This window comes from Bombus flavifrons, chromosome 10 (assembly GCF_040668555.2).
Source record: "Bombus flavifrons isolate JBK064 chromosome 10, iyBomFlav1_principal, whole genome shotgun sequence".
NCBI classification, from domain to species: domain Eukaryota; kingdom Metazoa; phylum Arthropoda; class Insecta; order Hymenoptera; family Apidae; genus Bombus; species Bombus flavifrons.
In genome coordinates, this window is record NC_138451.1 from 6,311,015 (window position 1) to 6,328,839 (window position 17,825).

General features: G+C 36.2%; 5 protein-coding genes across 6 annotated transcripts; 4 read left to right on the forward strand and 1 right to left on the reverse strand.

Moving 5' to 3' along the window:
• The first annotated feature begins 65 nt into the window (after nt 1–65).
• Nucleotides 66–2,114, forward strand: LOC138184176 (uncharacterized). Its single transcript, XM_069121912.1, has 4 exons — nt 66–585; nt 642–852; nt 964–1,803; nt 1,875–2,114. The coding sequence occupies exons 1-4, from the start codon at nt 341–343 to the stop codon at nt 2,112–2,114; spliced, it is 1,536 nt and encodes a 511-aa protein (XP_068978013.1). The 5' UTR covers nt 66–340.
• Nucleotides 1,872–4,106, reverse strand: p53 (transcription factor p53). Its single transcript, XM_069121922.1, has 3 exons — nt 3,571–4,106; nt 3,238–3,466; nt 1,872–3,157 (listed from the first exon to the last, which is right to left on the reverse strand). The coding sequence occupies exons 1-3, from the start codon at nt 3,651–3,653 to the stop codon at nt 2,432–2,434; spliced, it is 1,038 nt and encodes a 345-aa protein (XP_068978023.1). The 5' UTR covers nt 3,654–4,106; the 3' UTR covers nt 1,872–2,431.
• Nucleotides 4,107–4,126: 20 nt separating this feature from the next.
• Nucleotides 4,127–5,072, forward strand: LOC138184186 (small ribosomal subunit protein uS12). Its single transcript, XM_069121925.1, has 3 exons — nt 4,127–4,268; nt 4,467–4,626; nt 4,737–5,072. The coding sequence occupies exons 1-3, from the start codon at nt 4,265–4,267 to the stop codon at nt 5,002–5,004; spliced, it is 432 nt and encodes a 143-aa protein (XP_068978026.1). The 5' UTR covers nt 4,127–4,264; the 3' UTR covers nt 5,005–5,072.
• Nucleotides 5,073–6,665: 1,593 nt separating this feature from the next.
• Nucleotides 6,666–9,408, forward strand: Nelf-A (Negative elongation factor A). Of its 2 annotated transcripts, XM_069121911.1 has the most exons (7): nt 6,684–7,033; nt 7,337–7,389; nt 7,467–7,769; nt 7,855–8,268; nt 8,333–8,529; nt 8,601–8,700; nt 8,775–9,408. In XM_069121911.1, exons 1-7 carry the CDS (start codon nt 6,885–6,887, stop codon nt 9,005–9,007), a joined length of 1,449 nt encoding a protein of 482 aa, XP_068978012.1. In that variant the 5' UTR covers nt 6,684–6,884; the 3' UTR covers nt 9,008–9,408. The 2 variants fall into 2 exon arrangements, with proteins under 2 accessions (XP_068978011.1, XP_068978012.1); XM_069121910.1 differs by having other exon boundaries at nt 6,666–7,033; nt 7,337–7,769.
• A 405-nt stretch (nt 9,409–9,813) lies between these two features.
• Tpx-3 (thioredoxin peroxidase 3) lies at nt 9,814–11,152 on the forward strand. The gene is made up of 3 exons (XM_069121923.1): nt 9,814–10,204; nt 10,298–10,524; nt 10,601–11,152. Exons 1-3 carry the CDS (start codon nt 10,160–10,162, stop codon nt 11,058–11,060), a joined length of 732 nt encoding a protein of 243 aa, XP_068978024.1. The 5' UTR covers nt 9,814–10,159; the 3' UTR covers nt 11,061–11,152.
• The last annotated feature ends 6,673 nt before the right edge of the window (nt 11,153–17,825 follow it).

Sequence of the window (17,825 nt, forward strand, 5' to 3'; positions counted from 1 at the left end):
AATTAATTATTTTCAATACGGTGTTCATTATTAAAACGTGAATGTCTCAGTATAAGTAATACATTTATTCTATTGTGTAAAAAAAAGCATTTTTTTTCGAATTTATATTTATTTCAATGTCGAAGTAAAAGGAAAAGGTCAATACTGGAGTTCCCTCGGAGAATAAATGTCAAGGACACGAAAGTAGGTGAAGGTGCACAAGCAAGTGTTCTAACGTGCTTAGAGAACAGATTCGATCAGTTTTAATATTGCCTGGCCCTTGTGAAGATCATAACATTTACATGTTAAATAATAATAAAAATTTAAATGAGCGTAATTAATATAAAATTTCGGGAAAATTATGTCTGTTCCATCTACTTCAGAACGTTTAACTGAATCTGCAGGTGTTAAGATTTATATGGCGGAAAACAGTACGTCAGTCGATACAACCTTTACTGGGGAAATTTGTATAATATTAGAAAATATAAAAAAAACGAAAGCAATTGGTAAATCTTGCGGATTTCATTTAACAAAATCAAAGTGGGACCCTTATCCGTGGATAAGCCATATCGAAACCGGGAGTATTGCCGATCATGCTGGACTTAGGTAAGGATAAGGGAAACAACAAAATAATCTGTTTTATTTTATTTGTTAAATTTTAGAGCTGGAGATTGTTTAATTAGTATCGATGGAAAGGATTTAATAGGATTAAAAGTAAAACAAATAGCGGCTTTAGTCCATCATTATGAAGGATGTGATTTAAAATTATTTATTTGGAGATACATTAACAAAGGAGAAAAAGAAACAGGAATAGCTGTGAAAGGACCACTGCCAGATGTGGCCTGTAAACTTGCAAATGCAGTAGCTGGAGTGGTCTGTATACTCTGATATTAGATAGTTCCTTTATTATTAAAGAATTATTCTTTAAATTTGTCTAGATACACTTTACGATATTTTAGAAAAATAATTATTAAATTCATTTAGACACGAGCCCTAGAATGCCCAATTTGTCTTGAAAGCTCCCTGCCTCCAGTTTTTCAATGTGTTCATGGTCATATCATTTGTGTTGGATGTAGATCGAAAACACATCGTTGTCCGATTTGTAGAGTTAGACTGGGTCAAGGAAGGTGTTTGCTCGCGGATAAACTTCATAAGTTATTTCAGGACATTTTTGACATAAAAGGCAATGTAAATAACAATGCAGAATGTTACACGCGAAATCTTCAAGATCGGCTTTTTGGTAAAAACAAGAAGAAAGAACTAAAACAGACAGCGAAGAAACATGATTTTACAAATACGAAAACACGTCAATTATTATTAAGCAGGTTATTTCGCGGTGGATTGGAGAAAGCTGCTTCAGCGGATAATTTAACAATAGTTTCCAATGAAAAGTCAAATGCAAATACTGCACCTGTAGATTTAAACCCTGATGAACATGCAAGTTTATATGATCGAACGAAATCTGCAAGTACTGGAGAATTGTCAAAAGAGACTATGAAAGACGTTGACAATCATTTGCAAACTGATGCAACTGTCACGTTAATATCAAGTAGTAATAGTTTAATGTCCAATGTATCTCCCACACCAATTTGGGGAGGCTCTATAGATTCTATAACCTGTACCCAAATAATGTGTCCTCTTTCAAGGCAAAGTGGATGTAAAGATATTATTACACCTGTTACGGTATTGGAACATTTGAGCGGAATTCATGAACTACCACAAGTTCATTTTTATTCTATTTGCGCTAAACTTCCAGTACCTCTTCCATTTGGTTCAAAAGCTGTTTACATATTACACTGTGGTGAAGATCTCTTTTTCTTTCAGGTATATTTTTTAAGCTCGATACAGTTATTTATTTCGTATACAAAATAATGTTATCAATCATAAATATACAGTATGAAGATGAAATTGTTTGGATCAGTAGTACCAGAGGGGGAAAAATACCATGGGAATGGACTTTATATGGTAAAGGGCAGAATGGTACTGAGATAAAAATGCGTAGAAGTGTTGCAAGTCTTATAAATCCCATGATGTTAACATCCCAACATATTGCCCCCTTACCAAATGCTTTGTTATTGTACACATTGGACATTCAACTAATAGAATGTCATTCAAATGAACGGTTCGAGATATAGAATATACATAAAAGCTATTAAAAATTAAAAAATACATTGTATTCTAGTGTAAAAGATGTATAGTATCACAATATTTATATATATATATACTACTAAATAATATAAATATATATAAGTAGTATTACGATGCATTATAGAATCCACTATAAAAGAGGATAGCCATCTATTAAGATCAACATGCAATAACAAATGGAATTATTAAAATATACATTATTAACTTTGTAAAATATATAAATAGATAGCACATTATAAAAACATGTTCCTTGTTTTTTTTTAATCATATATGTGAAAGACATAACATTCATGCAAATATGCATTTAGGGAGTTTTACGCAATATATCATCCATGTACGGTTTAAAAAAATCAAGCTGACCAGTTTTTATTGCTTGACCCGCCATGATGTCATATGCATACTTTAATACAGCCAAGTAGTTTTCTTTTCCAACAATATTTAATTGAACATTGAAGACATGTGTATCACAGGAAGGCATCATTTTTTTCCCAACTGGTATACAAAGTTTTCTTTTTTTTATATCAGGTTGTGCATCTGTTACTTCAGCTTCTTCTTTCTTCTTATCTCTTTTGGGACAACTACAAACTCTGACAGGAAGTCTTTGTCGACCTAAAATTCTTCTATTACAATTTTCCAAAGTAAAAATTAGTTCTGTTGGTCTGCGATTCATTCCAGATGGACAACTGTTTTTACATAAAAATTTGAAGCACACTGGAACATATTGAGAACCAGGTTGTGGTCTATTAAGGGGTACCACTATAGACAGATGTTCACTTCTTTCTTCATACATGGTAAGATGGTGTGTACAACGAACAACATGTTTAATCACTCTGGGGGCTACATCTCTATTACTTGGATTATTTGGTGCCATGTGATTATGACATCTTCTAACTGGATCACTAGCATACTGATCTAAACTAAAAACCATGGCGGTACGTAAAAGAAGACCATCTTCAGGTGGTTCCCACTTAAAACGTAATGGCAGTGTTTCTTCCATGTTGATAAATACTTTTTTTAATACTTGTGAATACTATGTAAAATGAATAAACTTAAATTACATATTTAAGACATTATTGTATGTAATTAACAACAGTTTAATTATATACTTACTACCCAATTCTTACTGGAATCCAGATTACCCAGTGAAACCTGAAAATTATAACGACCAGGAAACTCTTCTTTTATTGGAATGGCAGGATCAAGTTCTTGAAAATACTCTTCATCTTGTTCTTCTTCTTCATCTTTCATTTGCTTTTTAGATTCCAAATATTGTTGTGGCAAATCGTACTTTTCCTCCATTTCTTCTGTTATACTTTGCATCCAAGATCCACTAAATCCACTAAATAAAGCAACATAACATGTAATATATTTAATACAAGCGAAAACTAAAATATCGATATGCATGAGAATGTAATATAATAATTATATATTAACACTTCTTACATATCCTTTACTAGTGCCTTATATTCTTCTTCACCTAATATATCAGACTCTTGTGAGTCTGAAAACCCATTTGCAGTAGTCATATTCCATCAAATATTTGCTAGATTTGTCACAACGAACCCACATATAAATATAAATCACGTTGCGGTGAAAAAGACGCCATTTGTATCCGCGGGAAAATCATTCGTTGAAATAATGGTTGATTCTCAATTATTTTAAAAATCGCACCCTCTGTTGGAGTCCAAGTAATAATGTATTTTATATCTGAAGGGCTTCCAGGGCAAAGAAATAAACTCATTAACTCGTTAACTCACCTCAAAATCAGTTATACTTATAATACATGAAATAGTAATATTGTATAACCGGCGCTTGTAAGGGTATGCGTATTAGGAATGCTAAAGATAATACTCTTTAACAACAACAACAAAAAAAATAATTTTTCTCTTCTTAATTTATATTTTTTATACATGTTCATTTGACTTTTACCTTATTAATAAAAATCTATCTATATTTAATCCTAACGGGGTTTCTAAATTCTGTCGACCAATTAAAAAGTATCAAGCTATAATCGAAGACGCTTACATGCGGATACTTCATTCGAAATCGTATAATTTCCAATATATCGGTAACAGACAACGTTGATTTATTAGATATTCACGTTAGCCTCTTCTTATCGTATAGATCAACGAGCAAGATGGGTCAGTGGTCTATGTTAAAATTACATTGTTTTTAAAAGTGTAAATCTGAAATTGATAAATATGTGTTGTTCTCATCGACTGTTGAATTTGTTTTAATTATAGTTTCATTAAATGTTTAGGAGAAGATTTTGAAATAATAAAATGAAGATGAAATGTATTAAATAAAAATGATACATAACCTAACTTTTTGATTTACAGGTAAACCTCGTGGTCTTCGTACTGCGCGTAAGCATGTGAACCACAGACGCGATCAGCGATGGAATGATAAAGACTACAAAAAAGCTCACTTGGGAACGCGGTGGAAAGCCAATCCATTCGGTGGTGCTTCTCATGCTAAGGGTATTGTTTTAGAAAAAGTGTATGTATATTTATATTATTAGTCTCTTATTATATCATATTTATATTAATCTCTTCGAATTGGAATAAATTTCTATATGAAATTTTAATTTAACGATTGTATGTTTTCAGTGGTGTAGAAGCCAAACAACCAAACTCTGCTATTCGTAAATGCGTACGAGTGCAACTTATCAAAAATGGCAAGAAAATTACTGCTTTTGTACCTAGGGATGGTTGTTTAAACAATATCGAGGAGAATGATGAAGTTTTGGTAGCAGGTTTTGGTCGTAAAGGTCATGCAGTGGGTGATATTCCTGGAGTTCGATTCAAAGTAGTGAAAGTTGCTAATGTTTCGTTACTTGCTCTTTATAAAGAAAAGAAAGAACGACCTAGATCATAAAATCATTGTCATGTATTTCTAATAAATCTGTAAAAGATTTTTAAATCAATTAATATTTTATTAATTAACCGTTTTAATTAATTACTAATTTACTCATACCTGTAGAAGCTTTTACTTTTACAAAAGTACAAAAATACAAACGCAAAGACCGACGTTTTAAAAAACAGTTAAAAGAGAATTAGTATTACAAATCAATAAGTATGGAAATACGCATCTTAACTTCTACAATATATGTAATAATAACATTTTTAGTAATTTCATTCAATGAAGTATTTAACTTTCCTATTGTGGTACATTGGCATTCAATATTTCCCTTTTTGCTTGTAGGAACTGAACATTAAATAATTTTAATTTATATAAATTAATATTAATTGTATTAAATATAAGCAAGTATATAAAAATATACAAAATCTGCCTTAATGATGAAAAGTTTGAATTTATATTATTAATATCAGCATTCCTGGAGTATAATGTATTCTTGATACTTTTTGCATTAAATGTGACCATGAATCAATGGATAAATGCGCGCGCCTCCGTACAATTTTTTTCCTCTTCATTAAGTAACAAATCTCAACCATTTTCATTAGTTGGTACAATCAGTAAAGGAACGATTCTATATGACAAATGAACTGAAAAAGTAAAACATAGCTTTTTCATTTCTGGTTCATTTTCAGAAATATACTTTCTTATAAGGAACCATTCTTTTTGTAGTTGTAGAATTAATTATAGACAACTTTATATACATTTTTTAATGACATTATTTTTGAAACCTGTTCTACTACATTGTTGCGTGGTCTTTGAAAGATTCTGAGGATTTTGGCAAGGTTGCAGCCTGTGGAGTGCTGAGGCACTCTACTTGTGTTTTAACTTCAAACAATTCGGAAAACTAATTCGACGTTTAATTGAAGAATCACACGGCAAGAAAAATTAACTTAAACGATAACTCATATTTAAAATTGAATTATAATAGATTAAGTACTTTAAAAAAAGTTTTGCCCTTTAATGAAATTTATTTAGACTCTGAGCTCAGCGTGACGGTTCTAATGATTCTACGATTCAACGATTCTAACTTTTTAGGTCGCACAGTAGCCTATTTCTCTGCTCGGATTTTACATGGCAATCTACGTTTTATTTATTATCCAATAACACAAATAGTTATTAACTAATGCCTGTAAACGTTAATTTAATTGAAGTTTATGGTATTAAGAAACGTGCGATTTATATCTTTGAAATGTGTCTTATGAATCAAAATCGAATACGAAATTTGAGAGTGATCACAGTTATTATTCATTAACAATTCTAACGTTTAATCGATAAATTTGTTAAATAAACTTTGTTCATTGCCTCGGCCACGCTGATGTATAGTTAAATTCGCCGCGGTAGCTTTTACCCTACTGTAATACAATATATTTGCGCTAGAGTGAGCCATAGGCTTATACTGGTTCACAATGTTCATATACTGGTCACACATGTTCTCCCTTTTTCAAATTCACAAATAGGTGATAATTTTTGATCCTTTAGATCATAGATGCTCATTTAGATCCTTCCGCAAATTTTCAAAATAGGTAAGGAATAATTTAACTTTGGTTTAGCATTATACATGAGTATACTTGAATCTTCTTTGATATGATTATGTATTGATGTGATATTAATATGATATATACATTTAATATATCATGAATAGATCAATGTCCATCTACAATTTGTATGCTGTATGGATATACATATGTCACGTTACTTTATGGCGGGAACATGGCGGGAATAACATGTGGCGCACCACGGCAATGTACGTCAAATGTACGAAACAAACGACTCCAATATGGCGAATGTGAGGGACAGTGATACGTCGTTGTGGCTTCATAACAAGCTTGGAACGTCAAATGATAGCTGGACTGGAAGTTCAATTTGCTCACAACTCAACGCAGAAGTACTGCGGAACATTAAAGACTGTTTTCCAGATCTTCAAACGCAAGTTAAACTTAAATTACTTCTTTCATTTTTCCACATTCCAAGACGGAATGTCGAGGAGGTAAGGCACAGTTTGTTTGTTACAAATATCTAAGGCGCGAGAAAGTGCAGCAATTTGTTCTTAAAATACGCGTAAAAATATTTATAACGATGGCTTCAATACGTTGAATATTGAATAATCCATAAATTTGTGAATTTTAATTATTTATACTTCAAAAAAATATGTAATGTATTCCTTCATTTTTAATGTAATTGATATTTGATATTTGATATTTTAAGCTTAATTTATATGTATAAATAAATAAATAAATAAATATATATATATATGTGCGTTTGTAATTTATTATTTTATTAAACTGTGCAGTGGCGTGTTGAACTGGAAGAAATCATTGAAGTGGCATCATTGGACAGTGAATTGTGGGTATCGATGTTATCCGAAGCGATGAAGACATTTCCATCAACAGGTTCTTTGAACACAGATATTACTGATTTAGATGAACATAGGCCTATTTTTGGAGAATTAGTTAATGATCTTCGGAAACTTTTGAAAAAACAAAACGATCCAGCAATGCTTCCATTGGAATGTCATTATCTTAATAAAACTGCTCTAACTTCTGTGGTTGGTCAACAGCCTACCCCAGTCAAGCATTTTACTCTAAAAAGAAAACCAAAAAGTGCTGCATTAAGAGCAGAGTTGCTTCAAAAGAGTACAGATGCTGCGAGTAATTTGAAAAAGAGTACTGCTCCTACAGTGCCTGTGAGGAGCAGAGGAATGCCTAGAAAAATGACTGACACAAGTAAGCTTATATATGTAGTTCTAGTTAGGATTATCTTGAAAAAACAAAAAGAATATGAAAATATAAAATAATATATTATTTGCAGCACCTCTGAAAGGCATTCCTAGTAGAGTTCCTCCAAGTGGTTTTCGCTCTCCCTCACTTACGAGCTCTTCAATGTCTAATAGGACACCTCTCAGTAATAGGATGCGCAAAGATGGTGGCATTAAGTTATTAGATATTAACGAACAACCACTTGGCTATGCTCAAGCAAAGAAACGAAAGAGAATGATAGAATTAGAAGAACAACAGAAGAAAGTTGCAGAAGCTCAAGCAGTGGCAGCTGCCACAGCATCAACAGCTACGACTACAACAGAAACATCGACGACGCCAGAGTATGCTCAGGGTTTAACTTCGATTAATCCACCTGCTACTCCAATCACTCCTGTAGCATCTATACAATCTTATACGACATCTACTCCTCCAAGTGGAGCACCGGCAGTAACCACGCCGCAAACTCGTATGTTTTTGTATATAGTTACATATGATGAACAGAAAATAATTCATTTCTTTTTTTAATACAGCTACAACACCAAGTACACCTTCAACTCCAAGTACAGTTGTACCTGTTGCAACACCAACAGTTATTACACCAGTGGAAAGTACACCTGTTGGAGTACAAACAGTTAGACCAGCTCAGACAGTTACACAAATTCGTATACAAACTACTGCACAACCTGCCAATGCAGCAGCAAACACAAGAAAAGGCTTGTCTCTCACGGTACATAGAAATATTTACAATATAGGATTCATACTTCTATAAGATCGTTAATTTATTTTGTGTATTTTTAGCGAGAACAAATGTTGGAGGCGCAAGAAATGTTTAGAACAGCTAACAAAGTAACCCGACCAGAAAAAGCCCTTATTCTAGGTTTTATGGCTGGCTCAAGGGGTATGCGCCTGTTTGTTACAATCTCATATATCTTTTAATATAAACACTCTTATCTATCATCTTTTATTCCTTAGATAATCCTTGTCCGAAATTGGGTAATATAGTCACAGTAATGCTCTCGGAAAATATAGAAGAAGTGACGCAACCGGATGGTACAAGTGTACCTATGTTAGTCGAGACACATTTTCAAATGAATTACACGAATGGTGAATGGAAAAGGATAAAAAAAAATCGACGAATCGTTACAGAAGAATCGACGTCCGCTACAACCCCTGCTTCCAATGCAACTGCAACGGCTTCCAATTAAACAAAAAACAAAGAAAAAAAAAACAAAAAACAAAAAAAAAACGAAAAAAGAGATCTTTTTCGGATCGCGATTATATAAATCAATGACATTGCCGTTGTTTGGATGACTGTTTTTAAAGAAGTTCTGTTGTATAGATAGCTAAAGAATTTGAGTGCAGAAGGCAAGATGTGGCCTCTGTATGCAGACCTGTATATCATGTTTTAGTAGTAAGGCTTCAAAGTGCGGTGTATATTTTAAAGTTATAAGAGAAGAACTTGTGTTACTTCAAAAAGATAATATGTAATAATCAAGAAATACATCGTTTCCATTTTTCAAAATAGAGGATGAGTCAAATGGCCAAAGCATTTTTTATTGGACACAACGTATATAACGTATGAACGTAATTTTCAACAAATTTCAAACCCTATCTGAAATAAAAATCTCTATTTTTAATGCGCATCTGGTTTCACCGACAATGAACAAATTATCATGAATCATCGGTTAATTATAAAGTTAAATATTATTTATCAACGGACTGTGTGATATTTTCCATTGTAGGAGAAACCAAACGTTATTAATTTATATGCTACGACTATCGTTTATATATATATATAAAATATACATATAAAATATATGTTTCCCCACTGAATAAGAATGAACATAAAACTTATAATATTGTTATTTGAATAAAATATGGTTATATTGATAAATATTTAATTTTATTAATAGTTATACCTTATCAATCAATCGAGTACGACCGATTATATTGTTCGAGAATAATTCGAGTATCGAGTTGGATATCGAAATATTGGCGATTCCAAAGATCAGCTTTGAATTTTAATCCTACGTTTGTCGCCCTCTAACATTTTTCTGTAGGGGTATCCTGATTTCTGAAGAGAATATTTTGTAAGAGATTAAACAATTATTTTTATAATAATTTGCACGTGAATAAATCTGTATGTGATTGAAATAAATGTAATACAGTGATCTTTCGTAATTATTTCTTATTAAAATACGCTGTTCACAAGAAAAGTGAGTTATATAACCTCTTTAAGAACTACATACTATCAAACCTTCGGAGAGTAAGCTTTGAATAAGTATTATTTTGTGAAGTAGCCTCGTGTTCGTTTAAATACTTCTCCATCCACGTAACCGATAATTTATATATTAATAATGCTTCGATTGTTAGCATCTTTACATTCCCAAACATGTAAAGCGGTAAGTCGATTAACTTGATAGAGATATCAATCATTTAATTCATTTAAGTTCTGAAGTTTATTTTAATATGTAACGTAATATATACATTTACAGGTATTTGTTGCAACATCAAATTTGATGTTTAAAACTCAACAGCCGACGTTAGTGCAATACGCTCGAAGTCTTTGCGTTAGTAGCAATCCTTTTTCCTGTCAGCTTCAGATTCAGAAACCTGCACCTGAGTTTTCTGGAACTGCCGTGGTTGATGGTGATTTCAAGGAAATCAACCTAAGTGATTACAGGGGAAAATATGTTGTGCTTTTCTTTTATCCTTTAGACTTGTAAGTGTTAACGATAGAGAACGACCAGAGAAAACCAAATATTTTCTCTAAAATAAATACAAGACTTTATTTTTAGCACATTTGTGTGTCCCACTGAGTTGATAGCATTCAGTGAGAAAATTTCAGAGTTTAAAGCTCTGAATACGCAAGTGATTGGAGTTTCTACAGACTCGCATTTTAGTCATTTAGCATGGACTAATACGCCAAGAAAACAGGGAGGCCTGGGTGGCAATTTGGGTTATCCTCTTCTCAGTGATTTTAACAAGGAAATATCGGCTAAATATAATGTCCTTCTCCCGGATTCTGGAGTTGCTTTAAGAGGCCTTTTCATCATAGATAAAGAAGGAATATTGAGGCAGCTTAGTGTAAACGATTTACCAGTGGGCAGAAGCGTAGATGAAACATTGAGGCTCATCAAGGCATTTCAGTTTGTTGAAAAACATGGAGAAGTCTGTCCTGCCAACTGGCAGCCAGATTCTAAAACTATTAAACCAAACCCAAAAGATAGTAAACAATACTTTGAATCAGTTAATTGAACATTGCGAACGAACCGTTTTCATAAACGTATAACGTATAATGTATTGTAATATGGAGTAATAAAAATAAAATATTAATATATATTTGCAAATATCACGAAGACGAGATAATATGCGTCTTATAACCTCACATAATTTTTAAAAATTATTCTTTATTTTAATTTTTTTCTTTTTTTTTCAAGCTGTGAAAAATACGAACGATAATATGCGCGTTTATGTAATCGGGCCGCTCTTAGACGGAACTTTTTCAGCTATAAAATGGAGGCTATGTATGTTCAGACTCTTGAATCAGAAGCAAAGGCCATGAGGGGACTGCTTGCGGTGCTTGAATTGAAAGTAAGAAGGGGGAGAAAAAGGTCCGTGAACAGTCTCGTACATATGCGCGTGATACAGAGGATTCAAGGGTTGAATTTGGAGTGTCAGTATAGAAGGAGAACAACAATCTTGTATTGGTCAATTTTATTCTTTGTGGTGATGAAAGTAATGACGATAGGACAAATCTCTGAAAGTCTGTTTCGGATTAGCTTCTCTTCTTCGTCTTTCCGCAGTGAAAGTAATTCTCCCCAAATTTATGTAAGAAAGGAGTAACGATGGAAAAGTATAAGACAGATTATTATCATATCTTAAATGATTACGGGATAATTTCATTTAGAAATCGCTTAATATCCTCTACTAATATAGAGATATTTATTTTACCGAATCGATGTATTTTTTTTTTCAATTAACCAATCAATAGAAAGTTTTACATTTAGATTGATATTGATCGTTATCAAAGAGGTCTGAGTGGCGGAAAGGAGGTCGATTTAGGGAATCGGCTGGACCGCATTAGCGATGAATTTAAAAGAGAGAGCTTATTATTTCATAAAGAAGATACCGACGCCGGTAACGCCTCCGAAAGAAGGGATAAAGTAACCAAAGAAGAGGGGTTGGAAGACGAACGATGTATAAGGTAGACCGAGAAGCAGGGAAAAACTGAAAGGCGACGCCAGAGATAAACGGCTCATCCTTTTTCGCCCTATAAAATCCAATCCTGTCTTTTGCGAACCGAAATCTCAAGATTAAACATATTCCGTCTCCTCGAGTCCTGTCGAGTCGTCGCGCATCGATAAGGGATATTGCTCACGTTCATCGAACAAAATCTGTTCGACATCTATCAAATCATTAAAATATTGAAATATTTATTTTCTTCATTTACAAAAAAAAAAAGAAAACAAAAACAGTTTTTTATCTTTCATTCGGAAACGTAAGTATGCCTTGATCACAGAAACGCTGAAAATAAAGAGATTTCATTTTTACGTGTTCACGCGTACCGTTGCTACAACGTGCTTCATATCGCAATATTTTTTTTGTAGAGAAAAGTAAAAATACCGGTGGACAAAGAGGTCAGACAAATGCTGAATAATCGGCTGAAATCGTGGCACGCACGCTTCAAAGTACCAGAAAGGAACTTATGAATTCAATCGTTGCCACAATAGTAAAATAGATTTTTTCGTTGACTCGCGCCTTCGTCTCTTAGAAAGTTTGAGAAATCGAATTACATTCTGTTCTCTTTCTTTCCTTCATTCTACTTCCCCGTAATTGTTTCGCCGTAACGATTATCGAACCACATTTTTACGCTCGCCAATTCCGTCGTAATGTCTGTCCGATTAAGAGTGAACGTGGATTATGTCGTCGGCAGGCGAACGCGGATTTTCCTCCTCTAATCGACTTTCTAGTCGCTTATCGTCGTCGGTTTGTTCCGCCCTCGCGATTGTTGGGGCTGCGACCATACGGCTTCTTGTTCTAATTGCTCCTTTTGTTGCCCGTAACGAACGCTTAACCGACCTTAACATTTATCCTTAACGTCGCTGTTCACTCTAGTCTGGTTGTTAAACTTTCATACCGAACTTGATCCATTAATTTCGAAATATAAAACGGATGGTGTTTAGACACTTTAGATTAATGCATTAATTTCGAGATGAAAATGTAGACGAAATTTGGGATAGATTTGTTAGAAATATTACGTCATTCTACGTATAACTAATACGATTTTGTTGGGAGTTGAATTTAAAACGATTAAAACTGTTGCTATGAAGGTTTCATAAAGTTGGAATGGAAAGATTAATAAAAAAAAATAAACAATTGATCGAACACAGGTAATCTTTTATTTTCATCTAATATATGAAAAAAGAATCGTACTACTTATGGGGTGGTGACCTGATATAATTACAAAAGAAGATACTAGATCGTTTTCGCGATAAAAATTACGACAAAAATCATGCTGAAAGTAAATCTCAAATACTTTAACGCTGTACTCGTAATTCCTGTAAATTCATCGGTGCCAAAGATCTCACGCTACATTCTGTCACACAGATAACAATAAGCGGCAAATCGCTTAACTTTGTTAGCATCGTCTTCACCGCGATTATAATCTATAGTCGTGGCGCTGGTTGTGAGCGCGTGGACAAGTTGTAAAAGGAGAAGAAGGAAGAAAGCGAGTCGACTGGCGAACCGGCCGGTTGTTGTCGAGCGGAGCTGATCGAAGCGAGCGAACGCGCGCGTCAAAGAGCATCCTCTATCGTTTTCTCGTGAAATAGAACTCGCTGGTCGTTTGAGTCTCCCTTTCTCGTCCTTCCCCTTGCTCTCCTGTCAGCCGCTCGTTTTTTCCCTGCCAGGGATAGGAGCCGTCTAATAACCTCCCGGCTGAGGAGTACTGAGAAGCGAAAAAGGAACATTTTCTTAAAGGAGCATTCAGAGCGCGGCTTGATAGGTGGATATTATAGTAGCTGGTGGTAACCCTCGCTGGCTAGGCCCGGTCGGTGGCGAGGAAGCAAGGCAAGGAGGGAAAACGTGGCGCGGCCACGAAAACGAGACACAGAGAGGAAGATAGAGAGAAATGGAGCGGCGGGGTTGTACCCAGCGGAGGCAGGGGAATGCATCCATCCATATCCATCCCGGGGTGGCTACTGGGGCTTTGATTACTTGTTTTAATCTTCCGGCTGCCGACTGGGCGAGCATCTGTCACTCAAAATCCGTAATTGCACCCGCTACCGCGGCAGTGTACTCTTCCACCCCCTCCACCAGTCGTTGATTCGTGGTAGAAAGCCCGCCCATGTTGCTTTCGAAAGGGGCTGGCTTTTTGCTTTGAACACACTGCCATTACTTTCTTATTGCTCGTTTAGCACTTTCACACTGGCTTTCCGGTTACGAGGCGCATTCGGAGGTGATCGGCTAATCGGATTACCCTGCTGCAGCCGCTCCACGAATTCCTCCTCCTTGACTGCTATCCCCGTTCGACTGCATCGGTGTTCTCATCTCTCTTCAGATGGATCGTCACCGTTCCAAATGGGACACGTTGGCAACGTTTCACGGTTAGATTCTCTCCGTTGCACAAAATCGCGAAGAGACTTTGAAAGAGACCCTGGTCTATTGAGAAGCTTCGATCTAGAAGCATTAGGGAAAGAATCGACCATGTTAGACTCACGTTAATCTGGCAGTTAGCATTTGGACCGATTTATCCGATTCTCGTTCTTGTCTGATCTTCACCAATTAAGTAGTTCGTTTGGTTTTCCTCGTAAACGTCGTATTCGAGTCGTTCGGAAACCGCATCGATCCGTTCCGTAACTCGAAAAGTATAGAAAAGCGATGATATGTTATATACGTTTCTGTTTAATACGTTGTGTAAATTTACCTTAGAATGGATGAACTTATGCAAATGAACTATTTGTTTCCTGAGAATTGAGTGCCATTCATGTATTTATGTAGTTGAACTAAGAAATGAATAAAAACTCAGTTTGTGAGAGAGGGAGAGAGAGAGAGAGAGAGAGAGAGAAGGAGAGAGAGAGAGGGGGAGAGAGAGAGGGAGAGGGAGAGAGAGAGGGAGAGAGAGAGGGAGAGAGAGAGGGGGAGAGAGAGAGAGAGAGAGAGAGAGAGAGAGAAGATTAGACAAACAAAAAAGAGGGAAATGGCGGAGAAGAAAAAAACGGAAGTATTAAATGAACGACTCCCTTCGACAAGGTACCACTGGCAGTCCACTCTATCCACTTACCGCACGAATGGACGAGGTGGTCATTAGATCGATGAAAAGAGATTCGCGACACGCCACCGGTACATCGTTGCACGCTAAAACTGGCCTGGTATCGCGTTGGCTTACAACGAAGCCAATCCGGGTCCCCTCTGGCTCGATAGGGGGTCGAAACTATAGCGCCGGCAGCGTGATCTAATTGTACCCACTCAAACCGGATCAAAACAATGCGGCACGCGGGTTCGCGCCTTGCATTTAACTAAATGTGTCTTTTGTCATGGCCATTGCCCATCCACCGTGTCTCTGAATTAGACGACAAAGATCGGTCTCTTGTTGTTTACGTTGCCTGGCTATTGTATCAGGGTTAACTCTCCGCGCTCGTCGAAGCCCGCTTAATGGCGCATTTAATTACAAGTGACCCATCGGTCTTTCGATCTCTTGATTTCTTCTTTCCATTCAAGGAGGTGGTTTGGTTGCGATGGAATCTTTTATTTGATTTTCCGAGAGATCGAGAATCAATAGGAAGGTGAGCTTTTATCATTATTTGTTAATACGAGTAATTGAAGCAAACTTTGCGTAACGTATCTTTGTTATTTTAATTTTTAATAATTAGTTTACGCGTGTCATGAGACGGAAAAGGATGGAAATCGCTGCTTTATCCTACAGGCAGATACTTCAATTCCAGCACTAATCGTCGATCCAAGAGAAATTCAAAAGAGATTCGAATTCTTTGGTCCGCGGCAGCGAGTACCAGCCCCTGACCCGCATTATTTCCGTCCAGACAGGATGTAATCGTTCCTCCGACCGATTTAATCTGGCCGATTCCACCCCATAGCAGGCAGGCGCAATCTCCGCGATCGCGTGAGCAAGAAAAGAAGAAGCTCGTAAAAGCGCTTCGCCGGGATTTCTGCTCTCTAATTGTCGGAGTCATTCGTTCCTTTCACGAACAACGGAACAGATGCACCGATTTTGTATTCGGGAGGCTGCGTCCGGGGAACCAAGGGGGTCCTGTGTCTCTTGGGGTTATTTTCAGTCGATTATCCGGCCGAGCGTGGGGTCAATACCGTGATAGTTTCGCCTGACAAGTAAAAGAGTACACGAGGACGACTCCATTAGTAGGTTGGAATAGAATCACGAGGGCGGGGAGAATAATCGGGCGGACGACTTAATTTTTCGTCTTTGCCCGCATCGACCAACCTTCGCGAATCATCCACGCGTCGCCCTAGAATCGGCTCGATCCGATTGTTTCGCTAGTGCTTCGTCGACCAATCGCCGGCACGCGACGATTCTTTTGTACTCGCGAGAAAGCAGCCTTGGTGGAACAATCGGTTGGTTTTAGGGGTGGAAAAATTAATGCAATGATTGTCCGACATATAAAGATACGAACGAAGAATTTTGTCTTTGAGATAGGATCAGGAGTAGAGGAAATTAAATTATTCGATCAATTTATTTAATACTATCTAAACATTTGGATTCGCTTTTCCAAATGTACGGATGCTAAATTCTCCGTTAAAGTTCCATTCATTCATATTTCCGAGATACACACATTTATCGATAAATTGGAGAAAAATTTATGCGTTAAAAGTTTAAATGAAGTAAACTAGGAAGTGAAACGTATTGAGAATAAACCATCATATTTTTAAGTGGTGGCACATGCTTGTGATTCTCCTTTTTCTATAACTTTAATTATTATCTTGCACAGCTCGTTGTCCTCGGCCGTGTTCCGCGGTGAAAAGCGTCGGGAAAGAGATCGCATGCAGCAAGTAAATGGATGGATAAACCGGGGCGAAAAAGGGTGCCTTTGAGCCGAAGCGAGTCCGTTGCTGCCAGATTAATTAACGAAGCGCTCGCCCGGGGTCCGGAAAAGGATCAACAACTCCGATACCGGGATACCCGGAGCTAATAGACAGGTGGCCCTATCTGCTTAACCATCGTTTCGCCTGGATCGATCGTTCGATGCTGTGGTAATCGCGAATCAATCGTCTCCGACCCTCCGAGTCGCGGTTTTCTCTGTCGAGGGATAAATATCTGTCTTTTGAGCTGTCTTATAAAATATGAAAACCGTGCAAAGTTATTTTTAATGTTTTAGATTGTCACACAAGTCAATTATTACAATCCTAATGTAAGATCAGAGTAAATGAAAAGATTCGTAGAAAATAAATTTAGAAAGTTTGGAAGGATGTTCTCGATTAGTTTTATGTACGTTTGTTCAATTTCCTAAGTCCTTTGCCTCTTGAATTTGGTTGAAACAAAACAAGATTATAATAAGCGTCGTACAATTCCTTTAATTTATTTGCTTTTGATTCACATCGAAACATAGAAACGATCATCCTTTTTAACTGTTCTAGAAATTTCGATTCATCATCCGCGTAATAGCACACAAAAATATACGAAACACGTTGCTTTTCTGCAATTTATCGCCAATCCATCGGCAATTTCTAAAACGCTTATTCTGCATTGTAAATTCGCATACAGGGAATTGAACAATGTAATTTGAAGAAGAGAGGGAGAGGCAGGGGCGAATTAAGAGATATTTTCACTCGTCTATATACCAGAATATCAGGCGTAACTGAAACTTCGATAGCTTTGCTTGTACAATATTAATTACACGCTCGTTCTCGGTTTCGTATTATTTCCTTTCTCGTCGCATTTCGACGCGCCAATCGCTCGACTAATTGCTCAACCCGTGGCAATCGCAATTACCATTCGTCCTCTCTATCTGGATGGCAACTTTGATTTAACATGAGTCGTTGCGGCGCGCG

Bases quoted from the DNA above. Each gene is read 5' to 3' on its own strand.
- LOC138184186 (XM_069121925.1), top strand. The intron at 4,627-4,736 runs GTATGTATATTT...GTATGTTTTCAG, and splicing joins GGTATTGTTTTAGAAAAAGT to TGGTGTAGAAGCCAAACAAC.
- Tpx-3 (XM_069121923.1), top strand. From the start codon at position 10,160: ATGCTTCGATTGTTAGCATCTTTACATTCCCAAACATGTAAAGCG. The intron at 10,205-10,297 runs GTAAGTCGATTA...ATACATTTACAG, and splicing joins ATTCCCAAACATGTAAAGCG to GTATTTGTTGCAACATCAAA. The intron at 10,525-10,600 runs GTAAGTGTTAAC...CTTTATTTTTAG, and splicing joins TTCTTTTATCCTTTAGACTT to CACATTTGTGTGTCCCACTG.
- Nelf-A (XM_069121910.1), top strand. From the start codon at position 6,800: ATGTACGAAACAAACGACTCCAATATGGCGAATGTGAGGGACAGTGAT. The intron at 8,269-8,332 runs GTATGTTTTTGT...TTTTTAATACAG, and splicing joins AGTAACCACGCCGCAAACTC to CTACAACACCAAGTACACCT. The intron at 8,530-8,600 runs GTACATAGAAAT...GTGTATTTTTAG, and splicing joins GAAAAGGCTTGTCTCTCACG to CGAGAACAAATGTTGGAGGC.
- LOC138184176 (XM_069121912.1), top strand. From the start codon at position 341: ATGTCTGTTCCATCTACTTCAGAACGTTTAACTGAATCTGCAGGTGTT. The intron at 853-963 runs GTCTGTATACTC...AAATTCATTTAG, and splicing joins CAAATGCAGTAGCTGGAGTG to ACACGAGCCCTAGAATGCCC. The intron at 1,804-1,874 runs GTATATTTTTTA...ATAAATATACAG, and splicing joins AAGATCTCTTTTTCTTTCAG to TATGAAGATGAAATTGTTTG.
- p53 (XM_069121922.1), bottom strand. From the start codon at position 3,653: ATGACTACTGCAAATGGGTTTTCAGACTCACAAGAGTCTGATATATTA. The intron at 3,467-3,570 runs GTAAGAAGTGTT...TGCTTTATTTAG, and splicing joins AAGGCACTAGTAAAGGATAT to TGGATTTAGTGGATCTTGGA. The intron at 3,158-3,237 runs GTAAGTATATAA...CATTTTACATAG, and splicing joins ATTCCAGTAAGAATTGGGTA to TATTCACAAGTATTAAAAAA.